The 27,056-nt window shown below is 34.9% G+C and overlaps 1 protein-coding gene across 1 annotated transcript in view; it reads left to right on the forward strand.

Moving 5' to 3' along the window:
- KIF18A (kinesin family member 18A) overlaps positions 1-27,056 on the forward strand; it is a 78,686-nt gene that overhangs the window by 29,123 nt on the left and 22,507 nt on the right. Inside the window, exons 11-13 of the mRNA XM_065944504.1 lie at positions 3,245-3,409; positions 6,539-6,660; positions 12,752-12,987. Coding sequence (XP_065800576.1) covers positions 3,245-3,409; positions 6,539-6,660; positions 12,752-12,987 — 523 coding nt within the window. The remainder of the gene's footprint in view (positions 1-3,244; positions 3,410-6,538; positions 6,661-12,751; positions 12,988-27,056) is intronic.

Genomic DNA, 27,056 nt, shown 5'->3' on the forward strand with positions numbered 1-27,056 from the left:
TTGTATGTTATGTAGAGAGATATGCCTAATCAATGTGACCAAGCCAATATTAAACTCTGGCTGTCTGGCCTCAGTCTGCCCTTCTACTATACTATAAGTACTAAGTGCTATAGCTATTCAAAGTAAAAAACAGTGACTTCTGGTTGTGGTGAAGAAAGGCTTCGTAGTAGAGAGATGAGATTTATCCTGGGCATTTTTATGAAAATATTGTGTGCATGCTAAGTCGCTTCAATCATGTCCGACTCTGTGCAACCCTGTGGACGGTAGCCTACCAGTCTCCTCTGTCCATTGGATTCTTCAGGCAATACTGGAGTAGTTTCCATGCTCTTCTCCAGGGGATCTTCCCGACCCAGGGATCAAACCTGCATCTCTTACATCTCCTGCATTGGCAGGCAGGTTCTTTATCACTAAGTGCCACCTGGGAAACCCTGTATAAAAACTGTTAGTGGGAAAAAAATAAAAAGGAATACAATAGTCAAAACGGAACATCATTTGACCAGAGCACAATGTCGTCCACAGCTATACTCAACACTTCCTGCCAGTTCCCACCCCTTTGCCATTAGCAGATACCATTGAAGTGGTTGTAGCACTCTTCCTCTCTGAATCTGAAGTAGTTAACCACTGTGAATAGATTGGAGATCATATATTATACAAGACATATCTTGCCATATTGGGAATTAATCAATTGTATTTAGAAGGGAGGGCCAAATTCTGGAAGCTTTGGTTACCAGGAATTTTATAATCTATTTTTATAGTAAAGAGGCAACCTTTGAAGCAAATAAGTAGTGTATTAGCAGAGCTTAGATTCAGGTTGCCATTTTTTGAACATTAGAATATTAGTACATTTAATAAGTTTGGTCTATTTAATCCCAAGCTAATTTACATAGTAGTTATTTTCTCTGTCTTACCCTGTTGAATTGTCAACGTGTGTGACTGAAAACATTGAGACATAGAATGAGGAAATAGATTTAGCTGATTTCTTTTTTTCTGTTTGCATCCTTATTCTGCTTTTTTCAATACATTTGCCTTTTCTCATACCTCACTTTTGGTCATTTCAATTGCTTTTCCAATTTTTATAGCTATTCTCATGAGACTAGGTAAGCAATGGAGATAAAACCTCTTAAGTTTATTGGCTGTAAACTACTGAAAAATGTAGAAAGATATCTACAGATTTAGTTTGTTCTCACAGAATTGTCAAAGTATAGTTTTACTGAACTGCTTGCTAGGATAAGGGATTTTATATATGTCTTGGACCCTCTCCAAAGAGGTTTACTCTCATAATTGCTAAAAGAATCTCATTGATTCAGCTATGAATGGTTCTAGAATGTGGACTCTTAGAATTGTATTGAAGTGAAGCTCCTGGATAATTTTATGAATATATAGGGTTAATATACAAGTTATATTAATGAAATAATGAGTTCACTGTGTTAGCAGTCAGTTCTTTTGCACAAAACAGTAGTGTTATAATACCTAAATTTTAGAATTACATGTTTATTCTCGCTCAAGTCCTTTTATGATATTTTGGAAATTGTATTAATAAAACATATAAAGCTTCTTTGAAACTTTAATAGGAAACAATTTACTTTAATATGAGGGTTTAATATACATATTTTAGAATTTCTTTCCAAACACTTACTTGATATTTATTTCAGAACAGTGATTCAGTAGGGATTACCCAGATGAAAAATGTCCCCATAAAGAACCATCATAGAAGATACATTTCATGAACATAAGTACAAACTCAAAAACATATTTCTTGAAATTTTCAGTCAAAACTTTTTAGTGTTAAATATTGACTGCATCAGACCCATAGATCATTTGCTGCCCTGATTTCTAAGAGTATCTACAATATTTGTAAACACTGGAGAAATATGAAGGTAGTTTGATTTAATTGCCCTCCTTCAGGCAGCTACAATACATTTATGTTCATTATTCAGATAAGGTGACTGAAGAGCCACACAGATTTGACTTGCCTAAATGTTCACACCTGCTGCATAGCAGGAAAAGTCAAGAAGCCGTGTATCCTACCTTCTGTTGTATCAGTGGCTCTAAACTTTTCAGGTTTCAGGACCCCATGCTACTTTTAAAATAAAATTTAAAAACCTTAAAGAGCTTTTGTTTATGTGGATTTCATCTACCAATATTCTATTTGAAATTTAAACTGAGATTTTCAAAAGTACGTTATGTATTAGTTAAGAACAATTAATTACCCATTGCATGACAACATAAGTAACGCTTTAATGAAAATAGTTGTTTTCTAAAATGGAAAGAGGCAGTGAGAAGAGTGACATTATTTCCTGTTTTTGCAGATTTCTTCATTGCCTGGCTTTTCCTCAAAATATCAACTTACCTTTTATGAAAGATAATAAGAAAGTTAGAGAGTGAGGCTTTTAATCCAATTCAAATATAGTTCCTGATCCTTTCACATTTTTTTTTCTGCCATAGGGTATGTTTATCCCTACCTCCAAAACCGCTGCAATGCTTGTTCTAACCTGTAGAGATGTATTGTCTCAGGTCCAGCCATCATATCTGATGATTATTGAGTTTAGTGACTTTTGGCAATTAGCCCAAAGAAGTCCTACCATTTTGCCACACTGTGTCCATGATAGTGTGCAGGACCCTTGAGGTAAAAAACTAGAAAGCCAGTTTTGAACTCAATTCATGTGTAGATAGAACACCAAAAATATTTGAACTATCCATTATGTGTCCTGAACCAACCATCAAGTGACATCAGATGTTTATTACACTCAGATATAAACTCTGTTTTCTGTCTTTGACAACAGCCAGTCTGAAGTCCTTATAGACAAGACCTTAGAACAATAGAATACTCTGTTTCTTCACATCTTTCAAACTGAAGGCAAGATAAGAGCAGTACATGCATCTGCTTTGTTTTCAATAAGGAAATCACAGGAGTCAGGCCCCATATGAACTTTTCAAATGCAACATTTAAAAGCATATATTTTAGCAACAGCAAAAAAGTTATAGTCTTCAATTTGGCCATTGTTTTTCTTAAAGTCATAAACTCTCAACAAGTAATTTTATAAAAATGACTCACAACTCAATTTCCTATTTTCCTGCAAGCAACAGTATTGTGAGATTTCAAAGGGGAAGTAACTTTAAGCATAAAAGTATAGCCTAATTTAATAGGCTACAATAGCACACTTAAAAGGAAATATACCACTGTACTAATATCACATACATCAAATATCACAAAAGTTTGACAATTAAATGCATTATTTTTCAGGCCACTTGCAGAAGAGATCACAGACTTGCAATGTTGAAAACTCGCCGTTGCTATCTAGAGAAGAAAAGGGAGGAAGAATTGAAGCAATTTGATGAGAATACTAATTGGCTCCATCGTGTCAAAACTGAAATGGGACTCTTAGGTCAAAATGGTCGTATTCCAAAGGTACATACGTGTTTTGTATTCAGATTTATTTTCTTAGAACTGAACTCCTTAAACTCACTGTTGTGTAAATATCTTTCATAAGGCAAATTTTTGTTCATCTCTCTCAGGTTTAACTGACTCATTTTACTGGTTTTAACTGAATATGCCTTCTATCTCCCTATTTACCTACTAAATTTCCTTTTCTTTACTTTCAGAAGAATAAAGTTACATTTAATGTTTTTCTTAAGTGATTGCATCCTTTTATGAGGTTGTTCTTAAGTCAGACTGAAGTAATTCTATTTCAGACTTTCAGACTATGCTCAAATTTTCATCATGTAGGTGATTTAAATTTAATAAATTGATATTAGTTTTTAAATTAGTTTTAAATGTGGTCACCATTATTTGTATTATAGCCAAATAAAACCAGTTTGAAAGCTGTATGTATTTATGTTTATTACTGAATTGAAAATAGTCCATCTAGAATGTAAATTAAGTATAATTTGCCTTATACTTATAATCTAGTATATTCATGTAATTGACAGTCTAAAATATAGCCCTTCTCCAACTAGAGAAGTGCTTAAGTACTTGTTTAGTGTTAAAAAAGCAAAAAAATTCATTGATGTGTACTAGTTTGCCTTTGTTTTCCCGTAATTATGTTAAGCTCCCAATTTTTAGTACTGTTATTGCTTTTTTTTTTTTTGCCTACTTATTAGCATTTATGAAGTTAATATTGTTCAGGTTATTTTCAGTAAATTTAAATTTTATTTACCATAGTCCATTCTAATAAGCAGTCTGTCTTCTGTAACTCTCTTAAGCAGAAGTTTTCACACCTAAATATGAATCTAGAATTAGTGTTCCAATTCTTGTTTTTTAATGCATTTCATTATAAATAATTTGAAAAAATTAAAACTGTTTCCATTCCCCTCAACCTATCCCACTCTTAGTCCTTTTTTTGTGGATATTTTCATAGCTGAAATAGGTATCTACTTTTAAGCCATTCTTTCTTATATAAGCAAACTGAGACATAACTTTGTGAAAAGATTTATTCAGTCATACACCTCTAGACAGACACCCAGTACTGTGACTTTCAAATTGCTGCCCTTTTTTCTGTACCCTCCTGTGTTATCTTCCTCTTAACCTGTCAAATTTATCTACTTCTGCATCTCCCATTACCGTTACCCTAATTCAGACTTCCAGCCCCCATTGCTGGACTGCTATGTTTGGCCTTCCTTCTTCCATTCATATTCTACTGCAGTCATTCTCTACACTGCAACTAAAGTGAGCTTTCTAAAAAGTAACTTTGATTGTATCACTCATCAGTGCTTTCTCCCATATATAGACTCTATTATGATTTCCCAGGCCTAGCATGACATCCAAAAACCTCTCATTTTATATATTACCTCTCATTATATTCTTACTTCAGCTACTACTAACTTAACTGTAGCTCTCATGATAGGCTATGCTCTTCCAGTTAGATTCAATCATTAGTGTATCAAAGCATGAAAAAGATTAAAATTGTTAACTTGGTTTTTCAAAGATGAAGGACTAGCCAAGAATTATTATTGGATAAAATAGTTATAAAATCAAGGCTTGTCTCTTTAAGAGTGATACAGAAAGATAAAACAAGATTATTAGAAGTTAATATGGGATTTTTTTTTTTTTAAGAGAAAAGATGGAATATTTGGTAAATATGTTCATATTGTTAGGGTTGTTGAATTTTCTAACTGGAAAAGATGAAAGAGTAAATCTCTTAACTTTCAGTCAAGGAAACTCATCTCCATAAAGACCATATTTGGGACTTCGGGTAGCATTTGTATCATAGTCGAGCCATCTCTAAAATCACATGACTCATGAGCCAGTGCTCTAACTGTATCATCCTGACCTGACTCCCTAAAGAGAGTTTGCTCTAAAATACTTGCTGTTTTCTGAAATGTAATCATGAATCATGTAGATAAACAACCCCCAACTTTAGTATATCTCAGACATATAGAATTATATTGTTTCCTTGTCAAAGCACCCACCACTGGTTTAGGAAGTATTACCGAAAAAGAAAAAAGCCTTAAACTTATAGAGAGTGGCCAACCGCAGGTTGGTAAAGGAGTATTGAACACCTAAAGTGGATTATGAGAGTTATCTGTAGGAAGTTTCTTGGGCACAGCCACCGTAAGGCTTTTTGTCTCAGCCTCTTACAATGTCCAAAATATTTCACTCGCTTTTATTGACTAAAATTTTCCCAATTTAAATTCTGAAATGTTATTGGTTTATTACCGTTCATAATTTAGTATAACCACTTACCTGACATTTTCCATACTTAAGGCTTAGTAGGCTTGAGGAAAGAGAAATAATTTTAGGTGGTAAATTAGAAAACATTTGGGCATGTGCACAAAAGGCTTAGGAAATGGGAGACTGCAAAAACTTTTCTACACTCTTGCACTAGGATGAAGCTTATACCAAGATTGGGTGAAGGTGAGAAATTTTTTTTTTTTTTTTTTTTGCTGCACCAGGCGTCATCTTAGTTCCTTGACCTGTGTCGCTTGCTTTGAAAGTGTGGAGCTGTAACCACTGGACTGCTGAGGAATTCCCCAAGAAATTTTTATTGTATGCAACTCCAGACACTGGAGTTGTTGGACACAGTTGGACAGTTTGTGACAGTTGACAACTCCAAACACTGAACTAGTTTGAGACAACACCTGTCATGGTGGTCTAGATGGAGAATTTATAAGCAAATAAATAAATGGAATTGTTGCTAATTAATGCTATGACAGAGACTGTTGGAGGTGAAGAGTATCCATCTTTAAATGTAATGCTTCGAGAAAGCCTCCCTGAAAAAGTGACACTTAAGCAAAAATGGACCAAATTAATGTATTTTCACAGTATTATATACAAGTTGGATAGACCAAGAAGCTATTATTATAATAAAATATGTTCTGAGACATTCAGTTTCCAAGGAAACTTGAAACTTATCTCACTTGTAAGTTATAGACTACCTGTACCAGAATACTTGTTTTTCAAATTGTTTCTGTACATACCACTTCATATTTTTTAAGCATTAAAACTCTTAACACCAATATAAAATAGGTTTTATTAATATTGATTTAACTTTAATATTCTTAAAAGAATCTGAGGTGTAGTTTGTATTGTTTTCCCCAGGAGCTCAGTAAAGAACTTCATTGCCACCATCTTCACCTCCAGAACAAAGATTTGAAAGCACAAATTAAACATATGATGGATCTAGCTTCTCTTCAAGAACAGCAACACAGGCAGACAGAAGCGTAAGTACATGGGTTTACCTGTTCTAAAAATTTTAGCACTGTAGACCTAAGGAATCTGAAGCATAGAAATTTAGGTTTCCATTGCCAAAAAATTCAGTTTTATCCAGTACAAAATACAGTACTATTTAAATGTCTGCCAGCATCAGAAAGCATGCTGAGTTAGAAAACACAGATCAAGTGTAAAGGATGTGGTTCTTCTCCTCTGATTTTTTTACAATGCTTTATAGTTTTGAAAACACTTTTTTAATTTATTGTTTTTATGCAATATGTGTTATGTAATACAAAATTTCAAAGATCCCTCCACAGTGAAAAGGAGCCTGTCTTCTATCTGTCCTCTGGCCATCCTTTCCCGCTCTTAGAAACTACTACTATAAATACCAACTGAATTTTTAAGTAGACAGTTTTTAAGCATTCATAATTCCAGGATGATTTTTTGCTATCATTAAAATGAAGTCATTTTTAAAAATATATATTTTTAACATCCTGTCCCAATTTTTAAGTGATGCTATACTATCTCATTCATGCTCTAACTCAGTAGTAGCTCCTTTTCATTTTTGAAACATAATAGTAAAAAAGTATGCCTTGATCTTTATTTTTATTACATTGGATATGTCAGTCAACTTCCTTAGGTGTTACTTTCATGCTCTGTAAAAATAACAAATTTATTTCTCTAAAGGCTTTCTGCCAGTCTAAAATTCTACTGGAGTTCTTCTAGTGTTCTCAAATAACAATAATTAGTTTTCCATACTTTTGATTTAAGGGAAATTATATTAGCTTAATTACTTTTAAAAAGAAGAAGAAAAAAGGAAAAACTTCAGGGAAATATTATCCTATGGATAGAAGTTCACCCTGCTCTCCCCATACTTCCTACATTTATACACAGAGCAAATATTGAACATCCATTTACTTGCACTTACACCCCCTGCAAGAGTTAAAAGTTATCAAAGAAACATAAATTTATTTCAACTATACTGTGTTTGGCATAATAAAAATAGATTAATATATTTAATATAAATTTTTGCCTCAAAATGGGCAAATATTCTCTTATTTATTTAGAAAACTGATGAACTAAAACAGAGACAATACAATATAGTAGAAAGAGTATGAGTTTTGAAGTTGGTCTTGAGTTCTAGTTTATGTAAGCAGGATAACTTTGCATAAATTATCCTGCCTCACTAACCTTTAGTTTTCTTATCTGTTCAATTGTAACACTTTCCTTGTAACAAGTTTGTAAGGATTAAATAACAAAAAGTAACAGATGTGATGCACTGTCTTAGTCTTTTATAGAGTGAAGACCAAAAAAAAAAAAAATGATTGCGTATATATTCAAAGTGCTGAAAGAAAAAATTTCAGCTATGAAGACTACCTAGCAAAGTTGTCAATAAGAATTGAACAAGAAATAAGAGTTTTCCAGATGACCAAGAGTTAAAGGAGTTCATCACCACTAAACTGGCCTTTTAAGAAATGTTAAAGGGACTCCTTTAAGTTGAAAAGCAGAGCCACTAATTAGTAACAAGAAAAATGTGAAAGTATAAATCTCACTGGTAAAAGTGAACATATAGTAAAGGTAGTGTTTTAATCACTTAGAATGTTGGTATGAAGGTTAAAATAAAGTAGTGAAAATAGCTGTAACTGTAAATAATAATAATTAAGGAATATACAAGATAAAAAGATATAAAATAGGAGGTGTTTTCACAGAACTAGAATGAATAATTCTAAAATTCGTGTGGAACTGGGAAAGACTCTGAATAACCAGAGCATTCCTGAGAAGGACAAAGTTTGAGAGATCACACTTGCAGATTTAAAACTGCATTACAAAGCAGTCATGATCAAAACAGTATGTACTGGTGTGAAAACAGACACATAGATCAATGGAACAGAATAGAGAGCCCGGAAATAAACCAATGCATATATGGTCAGTTAATTTACAACCAAGTAGCCAAGAATATCCAATTAGTGGATTAATCGCTAAGTCATGTCCTACTCTTGCAACCCCATGGACTGTAGCCTGCCAGGCTCTTCTGTCCATGGGATTCTCCAGGCAAGAATACTGGAGGGGGTTGCCATTTCCTTTTGCAGGGGATCTTCCTGACCTAGAGATCAAACCCAGGTCTCCCATATTGCAGGCAGATTCTTTACTATCTGAGCCATCAGAGAAGCCACAAATGAATACATAAATACATACAAATAAACATATGCCATACATGCATGCATACATGGCATATGTCCTGGGTCTCTAAGACCACCTCCATGTTTGATACTTTACTGGAATGACTCACAGAATCCATCAGATGGCTGACCCCATGGTGGTAGTTTAGTTGCTCATTTGTGTCTGATTGCTTCCAACTCCATGGACTGTACAGCCCCCCAGGATCCTCTGTTATGATTTATTAGAGTAAAAGCAGGCAAGACAGGATCAACAAAAGGAAGAGGTGAATGGGGCAAAGTAAAAGGAAATCACTTAGTTGCAGGCATTTGTGTCTTCATCCTGTGGACAATGCAGGATGTGTTTAAGTCCTCCAGCAAAAGTTGTGATGACCCATGTGAAATGGTGTTTACTTTGGAATGTCATTATGCTGACACTTAGTGCCCTGGGTTTTCACTGGGAGCTGGTTGCATAGGTACTCTCTGCCAAGCATGATGGCCCAAAATTCTAACTTTTCTAAAAGGAAAGCTGTTGTTCAGCATAAACCACATTGTTCGTACAAAGAGTTAAACACAGTGAGCCACTCTTAATAGTTCTGAGAATTATCTGAACTTCTTAAAATCTGTGTTTCAAGATACCCCCCAAGGACCAACCTTGTTGAGAAGCCTTTCAAAGGATGTCAGCTTCAGACCTGCTGTGTTAACTCTTCTCTGTATAGCATCTGATTAGTATAGGTGCTCAACAAATAATTGTTTTTATTAACTTTCTGATTAAGAAGTTTTCCTTACAATTGTTACCTACTGTGCTTAAATGGAGTACTCCCCAGAATCACCAAAAAGAAAAAAATCACCAACTATTTATTTGTACAGCTATCTAAATATTTAAGATTCCTAGATAATAAAGCAGTTATTTCCCAGTGTGTTAAAATTAAAATGCCTATTTTCCCACTGTCTTATCCATACTTCAAATGGTTCTGTTCTTCTGGACATGATGAGTAATATGGAACACCAGGACTAAGTTATTTTAAGTTATTCATGTTGTCTGACATCCTGTTGGAATAAAAGTTAGGAACCATCTGTAACTCTTTAGTTGCTGGCATTTCTTCAGCAAATATTCTTCATGGAGGTCCAACACATAGAACTGTCAGTAGCCCCGGCTGAGGGCAGTGGGGTAGGCTCTGCCTCAGAGCTAAGCATCCAGCAGCCCGCCTTTCCCTCGCCCCCACCGCCGTGCTGCGCTGTGCTGAGTCACTGAGTCGCGTCCCGCTCTTTACCATCCACGGGCTGCAGCCCACCAGCCTCCACTGTCCGCGGGATTCTCCAGGCAGAATACTGGAGTGGGTTGCCATGCTGTCCTCCAGGAGATCTTCCCGACCCAGGGATCAAACCCAGGACTCCTGCATTGCTGCAGATTTTTTTTTATCATCTGAGCCTCCAGGGAAGCCCAAAAATACTGGAGTGGGTAGCTATCCCTTCTCCAGGGGATCTTCCTGACCCAGGAATTGAGCACGGGTCTCCTGCATTGCAGGCGGATTCTTTACCAGCTGAGCTACCAGAGAAGCCCTATACCCACCATACTTTTCTGCAGTTTTCTCCTTTGAATGCCTTTGAAAATTATTGCGTTAGCTCATAAAGAACTAACTTCAAGGAGAGGTGAGTTTTGTTCATTTGTTAATTTTTTTTAATCTTATATACCTAAGATGAGCTTCATCATTTGACAGAGTGTATTAATATTTCATTTCAATCTCATAATATTTAGTAACAACAGCAACACTTTTTTTTCTGCTGCGCTGTCTTTATTGCTACATTCAGGCTTTCTCTAGTTGGGATGAGCAGGAGCTTCTCATATAGTGGCTTCTCTTGTAGAGCATGGGCTGTAGGCACAGGGACTCAGTAGTTGCAGCTCATGGGCTCTAGAGTATAGGCTCAGTAGTTGTGGCACATAGGCTTATTTGCCCCTTGGCATGTGGAATCTTCCCAGACCGGAGATCCAACCTGTGCTCACTGCATTATGAGGCAGATTCATAACCAGGGAAGTTCACAGCACAGTTTTTGATTCTTAAATAACATTATCCTTTGTAAAAGTGTTTTATACGAAATTTAGTTCTGAAAACAGTTCCCTGTTGAAAGTAGTGGCTGTCCAATTGTACCCCATTTATAGAGGAGAAACCTCAGTTAGTACTTTATCCAAGGTCAAATAGAAGCAAGTGAAGACTAGCCGACATTGCAGCCTGGTTCTTATAATTCCCATACAAAGTACTGTCCAATCTATATTTAATGTGTTAAAGATATTTGATGAGAGGTATTTGATTGAAATTTCTAAAAGAAGATATGTACAGTGAACTATTTTAATCATCTGCTAATACTTTGAATCACAATCTGGAATCAGGATTGCTGGGAGAAATATCAACAACCTCAGATATGCAGATGGTGCCACTTTAATGACAGAAAGTAAAGAGGAACTGAAGAGCCTCTTGATGAAGGTGAAAGAGGAGAATGAAAAAGCTGGCTTAAAACTCAACATTCAGAAAACTGAGATCTTGACACCCGGTCCTATCACTTCATGGCAAATAGATGGGGAAAATGTTGAAAAAGTGTCAGATTTCATTTTCTTGGGCTCCAAAATCAATGTTGACGGTGACTGCAGCCAAAAAATTAAAAGACACTTGCTCCTTGGAAGAACAGCTATGACAAACCTAGACAGTGTATTAAAAAGCAGAGACATCACTGTGCCAAGAAAGATCTGTATAGTCAAAGCTATGATTTTTTTCCAGTAGTCATGTATGGATCCGGAGAAGGCAATGGCAACCGCACTCCAATACTCATGGGAAAATCCTATGGACAGAGGAACCTGGTAGGCTGCAGTCCATGGGGTCGCTAAGAGTTGGACATGACTGAGCGACTTCACTTTCACTTTTCACTTTCGTGCATTGGAGAAGGAAATGGCACCCCACTCCAGTGTTCTTGCCTGGAGAATCCCAGGGGTGGGGGAGCCTGGTGGGCTGCTGTCTATGGGGTCGCACAGAGCTGGACATGACTGAAGTGACTTAGCAGCAGCAGCAGCAGCATGTGTGGATGTGGGGCTACCCTGGTAGCACAGCTGGTAAAGAATCGACCTCCAATGCAGGAGACCCTGGTTCAATTCCTGGGTCAGGAAGATTCCCCTGGAGAAGTGATAGGCTACCCACTCCAGTATTCTTGGGCTTCCCTGGTGGTTCAGACAGTTAAGAATCTGCCTGCAATGTAGGAGACCTGTTTGATTCCTGGGTTGGGAAGGTCCCCTGGAGGAGGGTATGGCAACCCACTCCAATATTCTTGCCTGGAGAATGCCCATGGACAGAGGAGCCTGGTGGGCTACAGTCCATGGTGTTGCAAAGAGTCAGACACAACTTGGCAACTAAGAACATATTACACATACATGTGTGGATGTAAGAGATGGACCATAAAGAAGTCTGAGCACCAGAAAATTGATGCTTTCACACTGTGGTGTTGAAGACTCTTGAGAGTCCCTTGAACTACACAGAGATCAAAACCAGTCAATCCTAAAGGAAATCAACCCCCAATATTCATTGGAAGGAGTGATGCTAAAGCTGGAGCTCCAATACTTTGGCCACCTGATGCAAAGAGCTGACTCACTGGAAAAGACCCTGATGTTGGGAAAGACTAAGGCAAGGGGAGAAGAGGGTGACAGGATGAGATGGTTGGATGGCATCACTGACTCAATGGACCTAAGTTTGAGCATACTCAGGGAGATAGTGAAGGATAGAGAAGCCTGGCATGCTGCAGTTCATGGCAAATAGTGGCATCTTTGCTCATGCTGTAGCAAAGAGTTAGACACGACTTGGTGACTGAACAACAACAAATACTTTGGATGTTACATAAATCTGTAATACTGTATTTAAAATTTAGTATTTATCTCTCTATTCTTGTCACTTTCTATATGTAGAGTATTGAATGCATTACTTCCGGCCCTAAGAAAGCAGTACTGTGCTTTAAAAGAATCTGGCCTGTTAAATGCTACTTTTGAGTCTGACATCAAAGAAATTGAACATTTGGTCGAGAGGAAAAAAGTGGTGGTTTGGGCTGATCAAACTAGTGAACCTGCAAAGCAAAATAATCTGCCAGAAGTTTCTGTTCTTATGACCTTTCCACAACTTGGACCAGTTCATTCTTCTCCTTGTTGTAAGTACAGCTTTTATTTCATTAAGTGTTTAAACATATTTATAAAGATTAATCTTTGTAACATCAATCAGTAGAGCAGTTAATTTTTTAGTAGTTTTGCTATTTTGTGAGAGTGGGAGAATTAATTTCAGAATCATTTCAGTTAACTGCTATCTTTCAAAGATATAAAAGGAAGTATGCTTTATGTTCTAAATAATGCTAGTAGTGAAGTTATTTTACCTGTTTTTGATAAGATAATTTTATTTCCACCCTTCTTTAAAACTTTACCTGTATTAGAAACTGAAGATTATGATTAAGAATATTATGTTATGTAATAAATAACAATCTTGTAGGTTCTTAAGATCAACTGACAGTGTTGAGTTTACCATTTTTCTGTTGGCAGATCACTTACTATCTCTCCTTTCATAAAAGTTGCAAGGGACATTTTAATTGAAAAACTAACATATAATCTCTGTTTTAAAATATTCAGGTAATATAGAAGTAGAATGCCCTCTTCAGCTTTTCCCAGAACCTCAGTCTTCTATGCTAGGTTAGAGATAAATGCTTATTAACAGTTTGGTTATCTTTACAGTGTGTATATGATATTTGTATCAGATAATCTAACTTTTAAGCTTTTTGTTACATTTTAACCATTTTTCAGGTACATATATAAAGAATCTAGCATTTTTTAATAGCTGTGAGAATTGTTGTACAATCATTTACTTAACCATTGTTCTATTGGTGAACAGTGCATGTCAGAGAACACACCTGTATACAGTAGTCCTCCCTTCTCTACTGTTTCACTTTTCACCATTTCAGTTACCTGCGGTAAACTAAGTCCAAAAATGTTCAGTGGACATTTTCAGAAATAAATACTTCATCAGTTTTAAATTGCACACCATTCTGAGTATCATAAAATTTCATGTGGTCCTACTCTGTCCTGCCCAAGATATGAACCATCTCTTTATCCATCATATTCTTCCTGTTTGTCACTTAGTAGTCATCTTGGTTATCAGATTAGCTGTCACAGTATTGCAGTACTTGTTTTTAAGTAACCTGTATTTTAGTTAATAACCCCAAAGTGCAGAAATGATGCTAGCAATTCAGTAATGCCATAGAGAATCCATTAAGAGCTTCCTTTTAGATACAAAAGTGAAAGTTTTGGGCTTAATTAGGAAAGAAAAATAAATCACATGGGAGGTGCTAAAATTTGGGGGAAGAACAGCTATTCTATCCATGAAATCGTGAAGAAGGAAGAAGAAATTCAGGTTAGTTTTGCTCTTGGACCTCAAATTGCAAAAATTACTGTCAGCATGCATAAGTGATTAGTTAAGATGGAAAAGGCATTAACTTTGTACAATAAGATATTTTGAGACAGAGTCCACATTTGCAAACTTTTATTACATTATGTTCTTAGAATTATTGCCTAATTTATAAATTACACTTTACCTTAGGTAGGTATTGCAAGCATTCATGCTAAGTTGCTGTGGACATGTGTGCGTGCTGAGTCACTTCCATCATGTCTGACTCTGTGCGACCCTATGGGCTGCAGCCTGCCAGGCTCCTCTGTCCAGGGGATTCTCTAGGTAAAAAGAGGCATTAAAAAAAAAAAAAATAGGAAATATATGCTGCAGTGCTGTCTGGTTTCAGGTATCCACTAAGAGTCTAGGAATGTTTCCTCCCATGGGGTAAGGGGAGACTACTGTGTTAACATTTCTACATGTGTACCCGTTTCATAGGAATTAGTTTCCTGGATCAGAGGATAAATAACTTAAAAAAATGATCTGTCAGGCTCCAAAAATTTTCATATATAAACATTTATGAGATTTTACATTTACAATTCTTTATGTCTCTTCTTCACCTTAACCCAACATAAGAACAGCAACACTAAACTAATGTATATTCTTTTTAAATTTGAAACTCATTTTTACTGATTTCAATTCTCTGAAGTTTGTGAAGATTTCTTTAAAGCCAGCATAGAGTTGGTATAAATGTTTCAATTATGTTTTTAAAGAATATATTAAGTCAGGTCAAATTGGCTGTGTTCTTCAAATCATGTTCTTACTGACTAATTTTTTAATTCATGTTCTGTCATATACTGAGGTGAACTGTTAACAATCTCATCTATTACTGTTGGATTTTTCCATTTATATCAGTCTTCTATTGCTGCCCTAAGAAATTAACACAAACATATCAATTTAAAATAACACTGGCTTTATTATCTCAAAGTTCTTTAGATCGGAAGTCCAGCAGGCTCAGCTAGTTACTCTGCCTCTAGTTTTAGGGGCTAAAATCAAGATGTCAGCCAACTGGGTCTCCTGCTTGGAGATTCTGGGGGAGAATGTGCTTCTATTGTTAGCTGAATTCAGTTTTGTGTGGCTGTAGGGCTGAGGTCTCTGTTTTCTTATTGACTGTTAGCCAGATAGATCAAATTCAGAGCAAGTCCGAACTTGCTCAAGTACCTGGCATTGTACAGACACTCCATTTTTTAGAGGTCACCTCTGTTCTCTGCCTGGAGAATCCCATGGACAGAGGGGCCTGGTGGGCTGCTGTCCACGGGGTCACAAAGAGTTGGACATGACTGAGCGACTTCACTATCACTATCTGTTCTCTAGCATGTGACTCCCTTCATCACTTCATCTCCTAGCCAACAAAGGCAAGTCATTCTCATGCTTTGAATCTCTCCTAGCTTTCCTTCTGCCTATCTCTCCTGCTTAGAGTTAGTGAAAGTTTTTGTTTTTAAAAGCTCCTATGATGACATTGAGCCCACCAGGTAATCAAAGATATCTCCCTATCTTATATTTCAAATACTCAATTAGATCTTAAAATGTATTTGTCTTACTTAAGTTTCTTGAAGACTGTTTTGCTGGGTATAGAATTCCAATGTGATATTCTTTTCTTTTAGCACTTTAAAGACATTGTTTCATTATCTTCTGGTTTTCACTGTTGCTTTTGAAGCCAACTTTCATTCTAAATGTTGCTCCCTTGAATATAATCTGACTTCTTTTCTGGCTTCCTAAATTGTGTTTTCTTTGTCTTTGGGTCTTAGTAGTTTTGCTATATAGTGCCTAAATGTACTTTTATTTCTACGTTTCTTACTGGGTTCACAGAGACGTTCACAAATTCAGTTTTGTGAATGAATTTGTGTCTGTACTGTTTTTTATCAGTTTTTTAAAGTTCTTAACCATTGTATCTTCAAATGTTGCTTCTGCCACTTTTGTTCTCTTTTTTGCTTCTGAGGCTCCAGTTATACTGCATGTTACCTTCTTACTCTCTTATCCATGCCTTTGCTTTCTTCTGCTTTTCATTGTTTTTTCTTTTCCTGGAAATTTCTTTTCACATATTTTAGTTTCTCTTTAAATTAGTGTCAAATGGATCTTAAATCCATCAAGTTCTCCATTTCACTTATATTTCAGTTCTAGTATTTCCATTTGATTCTTTTTTATAGTTCCCATTTCTTTGCAAAAATTTTCACTGAATACAGTAGGTGAAATCTGTGTCTGAGAATTCCCAAGCCTAGAACCTTCTAGGTCTGTTTCTGTTCTCTTTCTGCTGGATTTCTTTCATGTGCTTTGTCTTGAATGCCTGCTAATTTTTGTACATCACACATATATTTTCATAATTGTTTATAAAATTCTTTAAAGCTTCTGATAATAATGTCTTCCTCAATGAGGATTTGCATTTACTTATTCCAGACTCCTTGTGTGGTTAGCAGTCTAAAATTGTTTCAGTACAATTTTAGAGCCTGAGATAATTTGAAACTTGTGAACTTCCACTTTTGCAAGGACCTGACTACTCCCAGTTTACCCTCTTAAGTTTAGCTGTGTCTGAACTCAACTCAAGGAGGGTTTACAGAGAACTCTATAGTAGGCCTTAAATTTGTTTTTGTATTCCTATTCTACAAAGCTCTCAACAGTGTTGCTAAGCTTTTCTGCCACCTCCTCCAGCATCAGCAAATCACCTCAAGGGAGAAATAGATATAAATGCAGAGATTACTCTCCTGAGCCTTCAACTTCTTCCTGAAACTTGCCTATAATTCTTCATAATCTTGTTAGCTCTCCTGTGCCTTCTAGCATATGTTTTTTATATTTTGCCCAGATTTTTTACTTGCATTCCATAGGCAGGTTGCTCTGAATTACCTTGGTCTCTGTTATCAGGTTTCCTATACTACATCTTTACATTAAGATGACAGGCAAGTTGCAGATGTATGTATATTCTTTTTCTCTTAATAAAGCATTATCATCAATAGAACTGACCTAGTTGAGATCTTTAGAAAGAAAAGTTAAGATTTTTTTCAGATTATCTCATTCCTTTGGGGCCTTGATTCCTAGTTTATAATGCATTCAAGATCCTGGAGAGGAAATAGAATTTTAACACCATGATTAAGAAATACCACCTGCTATATGATGATCATTATCCCTTATTTAAAAATCTATATTTCACTTACAATGCAGTTGCATAGACTATTCTTCTCAACAGTAAAACAAAACTTTTATTTGATTTAATTCTTTTTCATAGCATTCAAAAGGAAAGATGAGGTCATGTTATCTTTATAATTATGATTTTTTTAAATGTATTAGAAGGTAGGTTTTGTTTTTATTATCTTTTGTTCTTTGTTATTTTAATATTCAAGTGATTTTATAGATTAACTATTTGCTTAGTATGTTTTTTCATTCCATGAATTATGTATTTTATATTCATTATGAAAAGAGAGTCAAAGATAATTAATAGGGGAGGGGTAAGCAAGTCCACTAATATATGTTTATTTTTCTTAGAATATTGAAGTAGTCCATTTAAAAAAGTATAAATAGTGAAATTCATGCTTACATTTCTAAAAACATGAAGCATTGGCCAAATAGCATAAATTGTTTCTTCTTATAACTTTTTTAAAATTTATTTTTAATTTGAGGATAATTGCCTTACAATACTGTGTTGTCTTCTACAATACAACAGCATGAATCAGTCATACGTATACATACGTCCCCTGTTTCTTGAGCTACCCTCAAGCCCATCCCACCCCTCTAGGTTGTCACAGAGCACCAGGTTGGACTCCGTGTGTTACACAGCAGCTTCCCACTAGCTATCTATTTTACGTGTGGTAATGTATGTTTAAATACTATTCTTTCAATCCATCCCACCCTCTCCTTCTCCTGCTGTGTCCCAAATCTGTTCTCTTTATCTGCACCTTTATTCCGGCCCTACAAATATGTTTATGGGTACCAGTTTTCTAGATTCCATATATGTTTGCTGATATGCAAAATTTGTTTTTCTTTTTCTGACTGACTTCACTCTGTATGATAGGCTGTAGGTTTGTCCACTTCACTAGAGTTGAGTCAGATGTGTTCCTTTTTATGACTGAATAATATTCCATTGTATATATGTACCACAGCTTCTTTATACATTCGTCGATGGACATCTAGGTTGCTTCCACATCCTAGCTATTGTCAATAGTGCTGCAGTGAACTTTGGGGTATATGTGTCTTTTTCAGTTATGATTTTCTCAGGATCTGCCCTGTCATGGGATTGCTGGGTCAAATGGTAGTTTTATTCCTAGTTTTTTGAGGAATCTCCATACTGTTCTCCATAGTGGCTGTATCAGTCTTCATTCCCACTAACAGTGCAAGAGGGTTCCCTTTTCTCCACATCCTCTCCAGCATTTATTGTTTGTAAATTTTTTTGATGATGGCCATTCTGACTGATGTGAGGTAATACTTCATTGTAGTTTTGGTTTGCATTTCTCTAATAATGAACAGTATTGAGCATCTTTTTATTTGCTTGTTGGCCATCTGTATGTCTTTTTTGGAGAAATGTCTGTTTAGGTCTTCTTTCCAGTTTTTGATTGAGTTGTTTGGTTTTCTGGCATTGAACTATATAAGGTGCATATATATTTTGAAGATTAATTCTTTGTCAGTTGTTTCATTTGCAGTTATTTTCTCCCATTCCAAGGATTGATTTTTCATCTTTCCTTTGCTGTGCAAAAGCTGTTAAATTTAATTAGGTCCCATTTATTTATTAGTGATTTTATTTCCTTTACTTTCAGAGGTGGGTCAATCAAAGAGGATATTGCTATGATTTATGTCAAAGAGTGTTTTGCCTATGTTTTCTTCTAAAAGTTTTATAATTTCTGTATTAACATTTAGGTCTTTAATTCATTTTGAATTTTTTTGTGTATATGGTATTAGGAATTGTTCTAATTCATTTGTTTATATGTAGCTGTCCATTTTTCCTAGCACCATTTATTGAAGAGACTTTCTTTTCTCCATTGTATATTCTTGCCTCCTTTGTCCAAGATAAGGTGCTCAAATGTGTGTGGGTTTATTTCTGGGCTCTCTGTCTTGTTCCAGTGATCTGTATTTCACTTTTTGTGCCAATAGGATACTGTCTCGCTGACTGTAGCTTTGAAGATCATACCATACTGTCTTAATAACTGTAGTCTAAACTCAGAAAGGTTGATTTTTCCATCTCCATTTTTCTTTCTCAAGGTTGCTTTAGCTGTTTGGGGTCTTTTTTGTGTTTTCATACAAATTTTAAAATTTTTTGCTCTAGTTCTGTGAAATGCCACTGGTATTTTGATAGAGGTTGCATTGAATGTAGATTGCTTTGGGTACGATAGTCATTTTCACAACATTGATTCTTCCAATCCTAGAACATGGTGTGTCTCTCCATCTCTCCGTTTTGCGTCATCTTTAATTTCTTCCTTTAGTGTCTTAGGTTTTTTGTATATAGGTCTTTTGTCTCCTTAAGTAGATTTGTTCCTAGATACTCTGTTGCAATGGTGAATGGAGTTATTTCCCTAATTTCTCTAGTTTTTCATTGTTAGTATATAGAAATGCCAGGGATTTCTGTGTATTTGTATACTACAACTTTACTAAAATCACTGATTGACTCTAGTAGTTTTCTGGAGGCATCATTAGGGTTTTCTATGTATATATGATGTCATCTGCAAATAGTAAGAGTTTTACTTCTTTTTTGTTTACTTCCTTTTTGATCTGGATTCTTTTTCTTTCTTTTTGTTCTCTGATTGAGAACTTTGTGAAACTATATTGAATAATAGTAGTGAGAATGGGCACTCCTGTCTTGTTCCTGATTTGAGAGGAAATGCTTTCAGTTTTTCATCATTGAGAATACTGTTTGCTGTGGGTTTGTCATATATGGCCTTTATCATGCTGAGGTATGTTCCTTCTATGCCCATTTTTCTAGAGAGCTTTTATGGTCCTTTCTATGCCCATTTTCTGAAGAATTTTTATCATAAATGGGTATTGATTTTTGTCAAAAGCTTTTTCTACATCTGTTGAGCTATCATATGGTTTTCATCTTCCAGGTTGTTTATATGGTGTATCACATTGATTTGTATATATTGAAGAATCCTTGCATCCCTAGGGAAAAACCCTCTTGATCATGGTGTATGATCATTTTAATGTGGTGTTGGATTCTGTTCATTAATATTTTGTCCAGAATTTCTGCATCTATGTTCATCATTGATATTGTCCTGTATATATATTTGTGTGTGTGTGTGTGTGTGTGTGTGTGTGTGTGTGTGTGTGTGTGTGTGTGTGATACCTTTGTCTGGTTTTGGTTTCAGGATGATGGTGGCCCCATAGAATGAGTTTGGGAGTGTTCCTCTCTCTGTAATTTTTTGGTATAGTTTGAGAATGATGGTTTTTAGTTCTTTTCTAAGTATTTGATAGAACTGATCTATCCTGGAAAATGTTCCATGTGCACTTGACAAAAATGTATTTTGCTGGAGTGGAATGTTTTAAAGATATCAATTAGGTCCATTTGGTATAAAGTATGATTTAAGCCTGTGTTTCTTTATTAATTTTCCTGTGTGGATGATCTGTCCAGTGATGTAGGAGGGGTGTTAAAATCCTTTACTATTTCCATGTTACTGTCAATTTCCCCTTTTATGGTTGTTTGCATTTGCTTTATGTATTGAGGTGCTCCTATGTTAGGTGCATAAATATTTATAATTATTATATCTTCTTCTTGGATTGATCCTTTGATCATTATGCAGTATTCTTCCTTATTTCTTATAGCAGTTTTTATTTTAAAGTCTATTTTATCTGATATAAGTATTGCTATTCCCACTTTCTTTTGATTCCCCTTTGCATGGAATATATTTTTCCATCCCCTGACTTTTAGTCATATGTGCTCTTAGGTCTGAAGTGAGTTTCTTTTAGGCAGTATATGCCTAAGTCTTGTTTCTGTATCCATTCAACCAGTCTTTGTCTTTTGGTTGGGGCATTTAATCCATTTACATTTAAAGTAGTTATAAATATGTATGTTCCTCTTGCCATTTTCTTAATTGTTTAGGGTTTATTTTTGTGAGTCTTTTTCTTCTCCTGTGTTTCTTCCTAAACAAGTTCCTTTATCATTTGTTATAAAGCTGCCTTGGTGGTGTCAGATTCTCTTAGCTTTTGTCTGTAAAACTTGATTTCACCATCAAATATGAATGAAATCCTTGTTGGGTGGAGTGATCTTGGTTATAGTTTTTTCTCTTTCATCACTTTAAATATATCCTGCCACTCCTGGCATGAGTTTTTGCTGAAAAATCAACTGTTAGCCTTATGGGCGTTCATTTGTATGTTATTTTATGCTTTTCCCTTGCTGCTTTTAATATTTTTTTTTTTGGTCTTTAATTTTTGTTAACTTGGTTAATATATATCTTGGTGTATGTCTCTTTGAGTTTATCCTGTAAGAGACTTTCTGGGCTTCCTGTACTTGGGTGGCTATTTGGGTGTCCTTTCCATGTTAGGGAAGTTTTTGACTATAATCTCAAATATTTTCTCATACCCTTTCTTTTTCTTTTCTTCTTCTGGGACTCCTATAATTCAAATGTTGGTGTGTTTAATATTGTCCCAGAGGTTTCTGAGACTGTCCTCAATACTTTTCATTCTTTTTTCTTTATTCTGCTCCTCAGCATTTATTTATATCATTCTATCTTCCAGCTCACTTATCTATTCTTCTGCTTCAGTTACTCTCTTATTGATTCCTTCTATAGTATTCTTAATTTCAGTAATTGTACTGTTCATCACTATTTATTTATTCTTTGTTTTTTCTAGGTTTTTGTTAAATGTTTCTTGTATTTTCTCCATTCTATTTTCTATATTTTGAAACTTCTTTACTATCGTTACTCTAAATTCTCTTTCAGATAGGTTGCCAGTTTCCTCTTCACTTATTTTGGTCTTATAGCTTTTTACATTGCTCCTTCATCTGTAACATATTTTTGTCTTATTTCATTTTTTTTTTTAAATAGGTGAGACTGTGTTCCTGTCTTACTAGTTGTTTGGCCTGAGGTTTCCAGCAGTGGAGTTTACAGGCAGTTGGGTAGGACCATCTTGATGTTGAGATGTGGGCCTCTGGAATATCTCACTCTGATTAATATTCTGGGGACTGACAGTCTCTGCTACTGCAGCAGTTCGGACTCAGCATTTCCACCATGGGCTCAGGCCTGAGGATCTGATCCTCAAGGATTCCCCAAGCCATGGGGTGCAGGGGAAAAAAAAGAAAAGGGGAAAAAAACAGCAACAGAAAAGCAGAACAATAACAAAGAATGAAAACTGTAATAAACATAGAATAACAGCAGATACATTAGAAAAAATAAAAGTATATTTGAAATGACCCCTGGAAGGTAAAACCAGACTCCCGATAGGAAAGAGAGAGAAGGGGAAAAAAAAAAAAAATATATATATATATATATATATATATACACACACACATATGTATATACATATATACACATATGTATATAAATATATATAAACACATATATATAAACATAAGAGGGAGCAGATTAATATTTAATAGCTTTTTATTTCAGTATCCAAACAAAACCCATACATTATTGTTATTATTCATTGGTTGATGTATCTGTACATCCTTTTAAATCTTCGGTTCTCCCTCCCTCTTTGTCTTTGCTAATTACTTATTGCCAGTTTAATAGGCATAAATATCATCTTTCCAATTTTCCTTTTTTTACTAGTATACTTGAGTAATTTTTTCATCTATTTAAGGATAGGTTTTCTGTGAATGACTTAGCCATCATTTGATCAGTTATCTTTTTTTTCAGTCTGTATAGCAAAAATTATTACTTATTTAGAAGAGCTTAAGATACAGATATTTATTCATTCATTCAGTATTATTTATTGAGCTTCATCTGTGTTCTTATTTGATAGTAAGGACACATTAGAATACAAAGGCAGGTCATATAGAGCCTTGTAGTTCATATTACGGGCATAGCCTTTACTCTGAATGAAACAGGGAACCATAATATGATCTAAGCAGAAAAGTAGCTTACCTTAGTCATGATTTTAAAAGATCCCTCTGGTTTCTGTGTTGAGAATAGATTGTCATATGGCAAGGGTTGGAACTCTTAAGACACCATTGCAATAACTCACGTAAAAGATCATGGTAGCTTGACCATGTTGATAGCAGTGGAGTTGGTCAGAAGTGGTCAGATTGTAATATATTTTGAAGGTAGAGTCAGCAGGACATGGTAACAAATTGTATTTGGGATGTGAGAGAAAGAAAGGTCAAGGATGACTAAGATTTCTGAACTCAGCAACTGAAAGAATTGAGTCACCTTAAAAGAGATGGTGGAGCAGGCTTACAGGGTGGAGGTGTTAGAAGATTAGGAATTCAGTTTGGATCATTTTAAACTTGCCTAAGATACATCCAAGTGGAGACATCATGTAAGTAGTTCAATCCAAGGATCTGGAGTTTATGAGAGAAGCCTAAACTCAAAGATAAATTTGAGAATTAGTAACACGTAAGTGATTTTTAAGGCCATAGGAATAGGTGAGATCATCAGAGATTATTAACTCTTTCCTGTAGGATACATGTTGCACAATTCTTCAAGTTTATCCTTTACTGTTAACTTTTTTTGAGATGTCCTTTTTAATACTGAAGTTTTAACGTTTTATGTAATAAAATAGCTTCATTTGTTTTGTTTTGTTTTCTCTCCCTGCTTTTGGAATTATTCCTCAAAAGGGCTTTTCACCCATAATCTTTTTAAATTTTCACTTCTGTTTATTCCAATTTATTTTGATGTAAGATAACATGCAAGACTCTAACTTAATTATTTTCCAAGGATTTAGTCATTCTTGTGTAATATATTCACAGTCTATCCTTATGGCACCTTTAATTTACATACAGTAAAGTAGTCATAGATAATTCTGTTTATTGGATTTTTTTCTTATTCTTTTACCTATTTGTCTGTCCTAGAGCTAGTAACTGTTATTTTAATAACTGATAGTTTGTAGTATTTTTTTTTAAGTATAGCAGTGCTAATCCTCCTTTATTATTCTTTGTTTTCTAACTGTTCTTACCTATCCCTGAGAAATAATATTTTTCTAATTCCAAAGAAATAAAATTCTTTTAAAAACTGGTAAATCAGTTTTGTCTTCACATTTTCCTACTGTCAAACCTCTGTCTAGAATAGTCTTTCCATATTCATACCGTCTTGTATGTTCCTCAGCAAAGTTTTAGAATTTTCTTCATATATGTCTTATACATTTGTTATTAAAGACATCTATAGGTTTTATATTTTTGTTATATGGACTGTTTTTCTTATAATCATAAGCCTATATAGTACTCCTTATTCAAGAAGAAACTAACTTTTTGAATTGTGTTAATTTTAATACTTTACCAAGGTCAGTACTTAATTTTGGGATTGGTGTTTATTTGACTTAAATCTTTGACTCCAAATTACATGTCTGTTGACTTGGAATGAAGCATACACCTATTTTGGGGCCTGGAAAACAGAAATTGTACTCACTGAGTGCCATGCAGTGTGGAGATGCTGGCTGCAGAGCTTATTTATGGAACTGATAAAATTTCTGACATTAAATGAAAAGTCAAGATTTCCTCATTATCCATCTGGAAACTCACATTTAGTAATATTTCTGTCTCTAACCTTTCTTTTTCTAAAATTTTGCACCCCATGTCAGTGGTTTTATCTTAGAGTACACAAAAGATACTAGTAGAACCAGTTTCTTGTACAGATATTCTGGGGTTACATAGGGTTCTTATGTAAGTTTGTTTCCCCTATAATTAGTTGAATGCAAAATAACTTTATTTTTTAAAAAAAACTTTATACTAATTCCTCATATAAAAATATGAAGCATCAAAACATTTATAAGCTAAATCTTTCCTATATCTTCACATTTGGCCACAAAATTTAATCAATACCAATAGACAATGGAAGTTATTTTTGAAGCCCAAATATATTTCATTTGGCCCTTAGTCTCCTTGTCCACAAAGTAGTGTTCAGTTACTCATCATAACTGCAAATACTGCTGCAAATTAAAAGATTCTCTGTACTGTCTTTTTCTTTTTCCCTTCTTAAAAAAGTATGAATACTAGGAAAATGAGACTGAAAGGGAAACACGATATCTGCTATTTCCCATGGAGACAATTTTCAAAAGGTTGTGGTTGATTTATTGCTCATAGTGCTAGATTAATTTAAAGGACTATGACAGTTCTTAAGATGTATTCTCTCTTTGCGATATTTGTAAATAACTGACATTATCTGTGTAGGCATTAATACTACAATAACCACAATAGTGTCTTATGAATTCATTATAAAATGGTTATTAGTTTGGTTAATTCATTAGTACTTTAAGGTTATAGATCTTTTAAATAGTTGTAATTCATTCACTTGTACATTTGCAACTATGAATTCCATGAGTCACAAGGCTGTTGAAAAGAATCCAGATTTATGATTAGAACAGTAATTGTATCAATCACTTGTAGCCCAGAAATGTTTATTGAAATGCATATATTAATACTTGATTTCACTTTAGAACTTTGTCAACTAATTTTAATTTAGCATCGTTTCCCAAAATACTTGCTCACATACATATTAACATGAGTGCTAACAAAAGAAAAAATCCTTGCCATCATCTTGTACCAAACCTCAGTTGGATCTAATCCCATTCATCAGTGTCTCCCTGTCATGAACCCTACTTTGCAGCCTGTGACTCATGTTAGCTAAACACTGCATTCTGCTTTTTACACTAACGTACAGCTCTGTAAATCTTTTAACATTTGCAGTCTTAAGCTTTTGATAAATTAGTTCCTTTGGGTAAAATCATTCAGGATACATGATATGACACATCAAAAGATGACCCCAGAAAGTCTGCCCATTTTTTAAGAGTGGGATTTTTAACTTATTAGTGATAAATTATCTAGTCTCTTTATTTAGAGAAACCATCTGTAGAATATTTCAAAAAGCTGAAAAATAAATATAGACCCCCTCCAACCTAAGAAACCACATAAAATTGCCAGTTAGTACTTGTGTTTTAGAGATTTATTTAAACAGAGAGAGAGAATAAAATAATGTTTAATTCAATTTATTTTAAAAACATTTTGAGAAAATTTGATGTAAGAATGATGGTGATATCTAGACTAGTTGCTATTTCTTATCTATCCCCTTTTACAGTCTACTCTTCACACTAAAAATGATCTTCCTCACAAAGTACAGACCCCTTACTTAGAAGAACCTTTAAAAGCTTACCCAGTCCCATGTCAGACTAAGGACTCACTTTCCTATGGCACTTGGTGCCCAACCTTCTCTTAAGCATGCTTTCATTTTCTCGCCTCTACAGTTTGCAGGCTTTTCCCTCAATCTTGAGTGCTACTTCTTCTCCATTCCACATCCTAGTTAATTAAAATCCTTATCCTCATTGAGAGTCCTATTCAGACAGTGCCTTCTTTTTAAAACCTTCCCATTAGTGAGTCCTGTCCCCTTTGCCTACACACACTCTTACATTCCCATTATATTTTTATTACATTTTTAGTATGCACCTATTATTTCTAAACAGTTTGCTTACTGCTGTTTCTTGATTCATCTACATTGAGATATTATCACTCTAAGAGATAAAGACTCAGCTTGTTTACACCACCACTTTATTTTTAATTCCCTGATCTACTAAGGCTCTAGGATATTACATAAGGTATGAAGAGATGGAGCCAAAGCCAAAACTATGCCCAGTTGTAGATGTGACTGGTGATAGAAGTAAAATCTGATGCTGTAAAGAGCAATATCGCATAGGAACCTGGAATGTTAGGTCCATGAATCAAGGCAAATG

Source organism: Muntiacus reevesi, chromosome 9, assembly GCF_963930625.1.
Source record: "Muntiacus reevesi chromosome 9, mMunRee1.1, whole genome shotgun sequence".
NCBI lineage: Eukaryota > Metazoa > Chordata > Mammalia > Artiodactyla > Cervidae > Muntiacus > Muntiacus reevesi.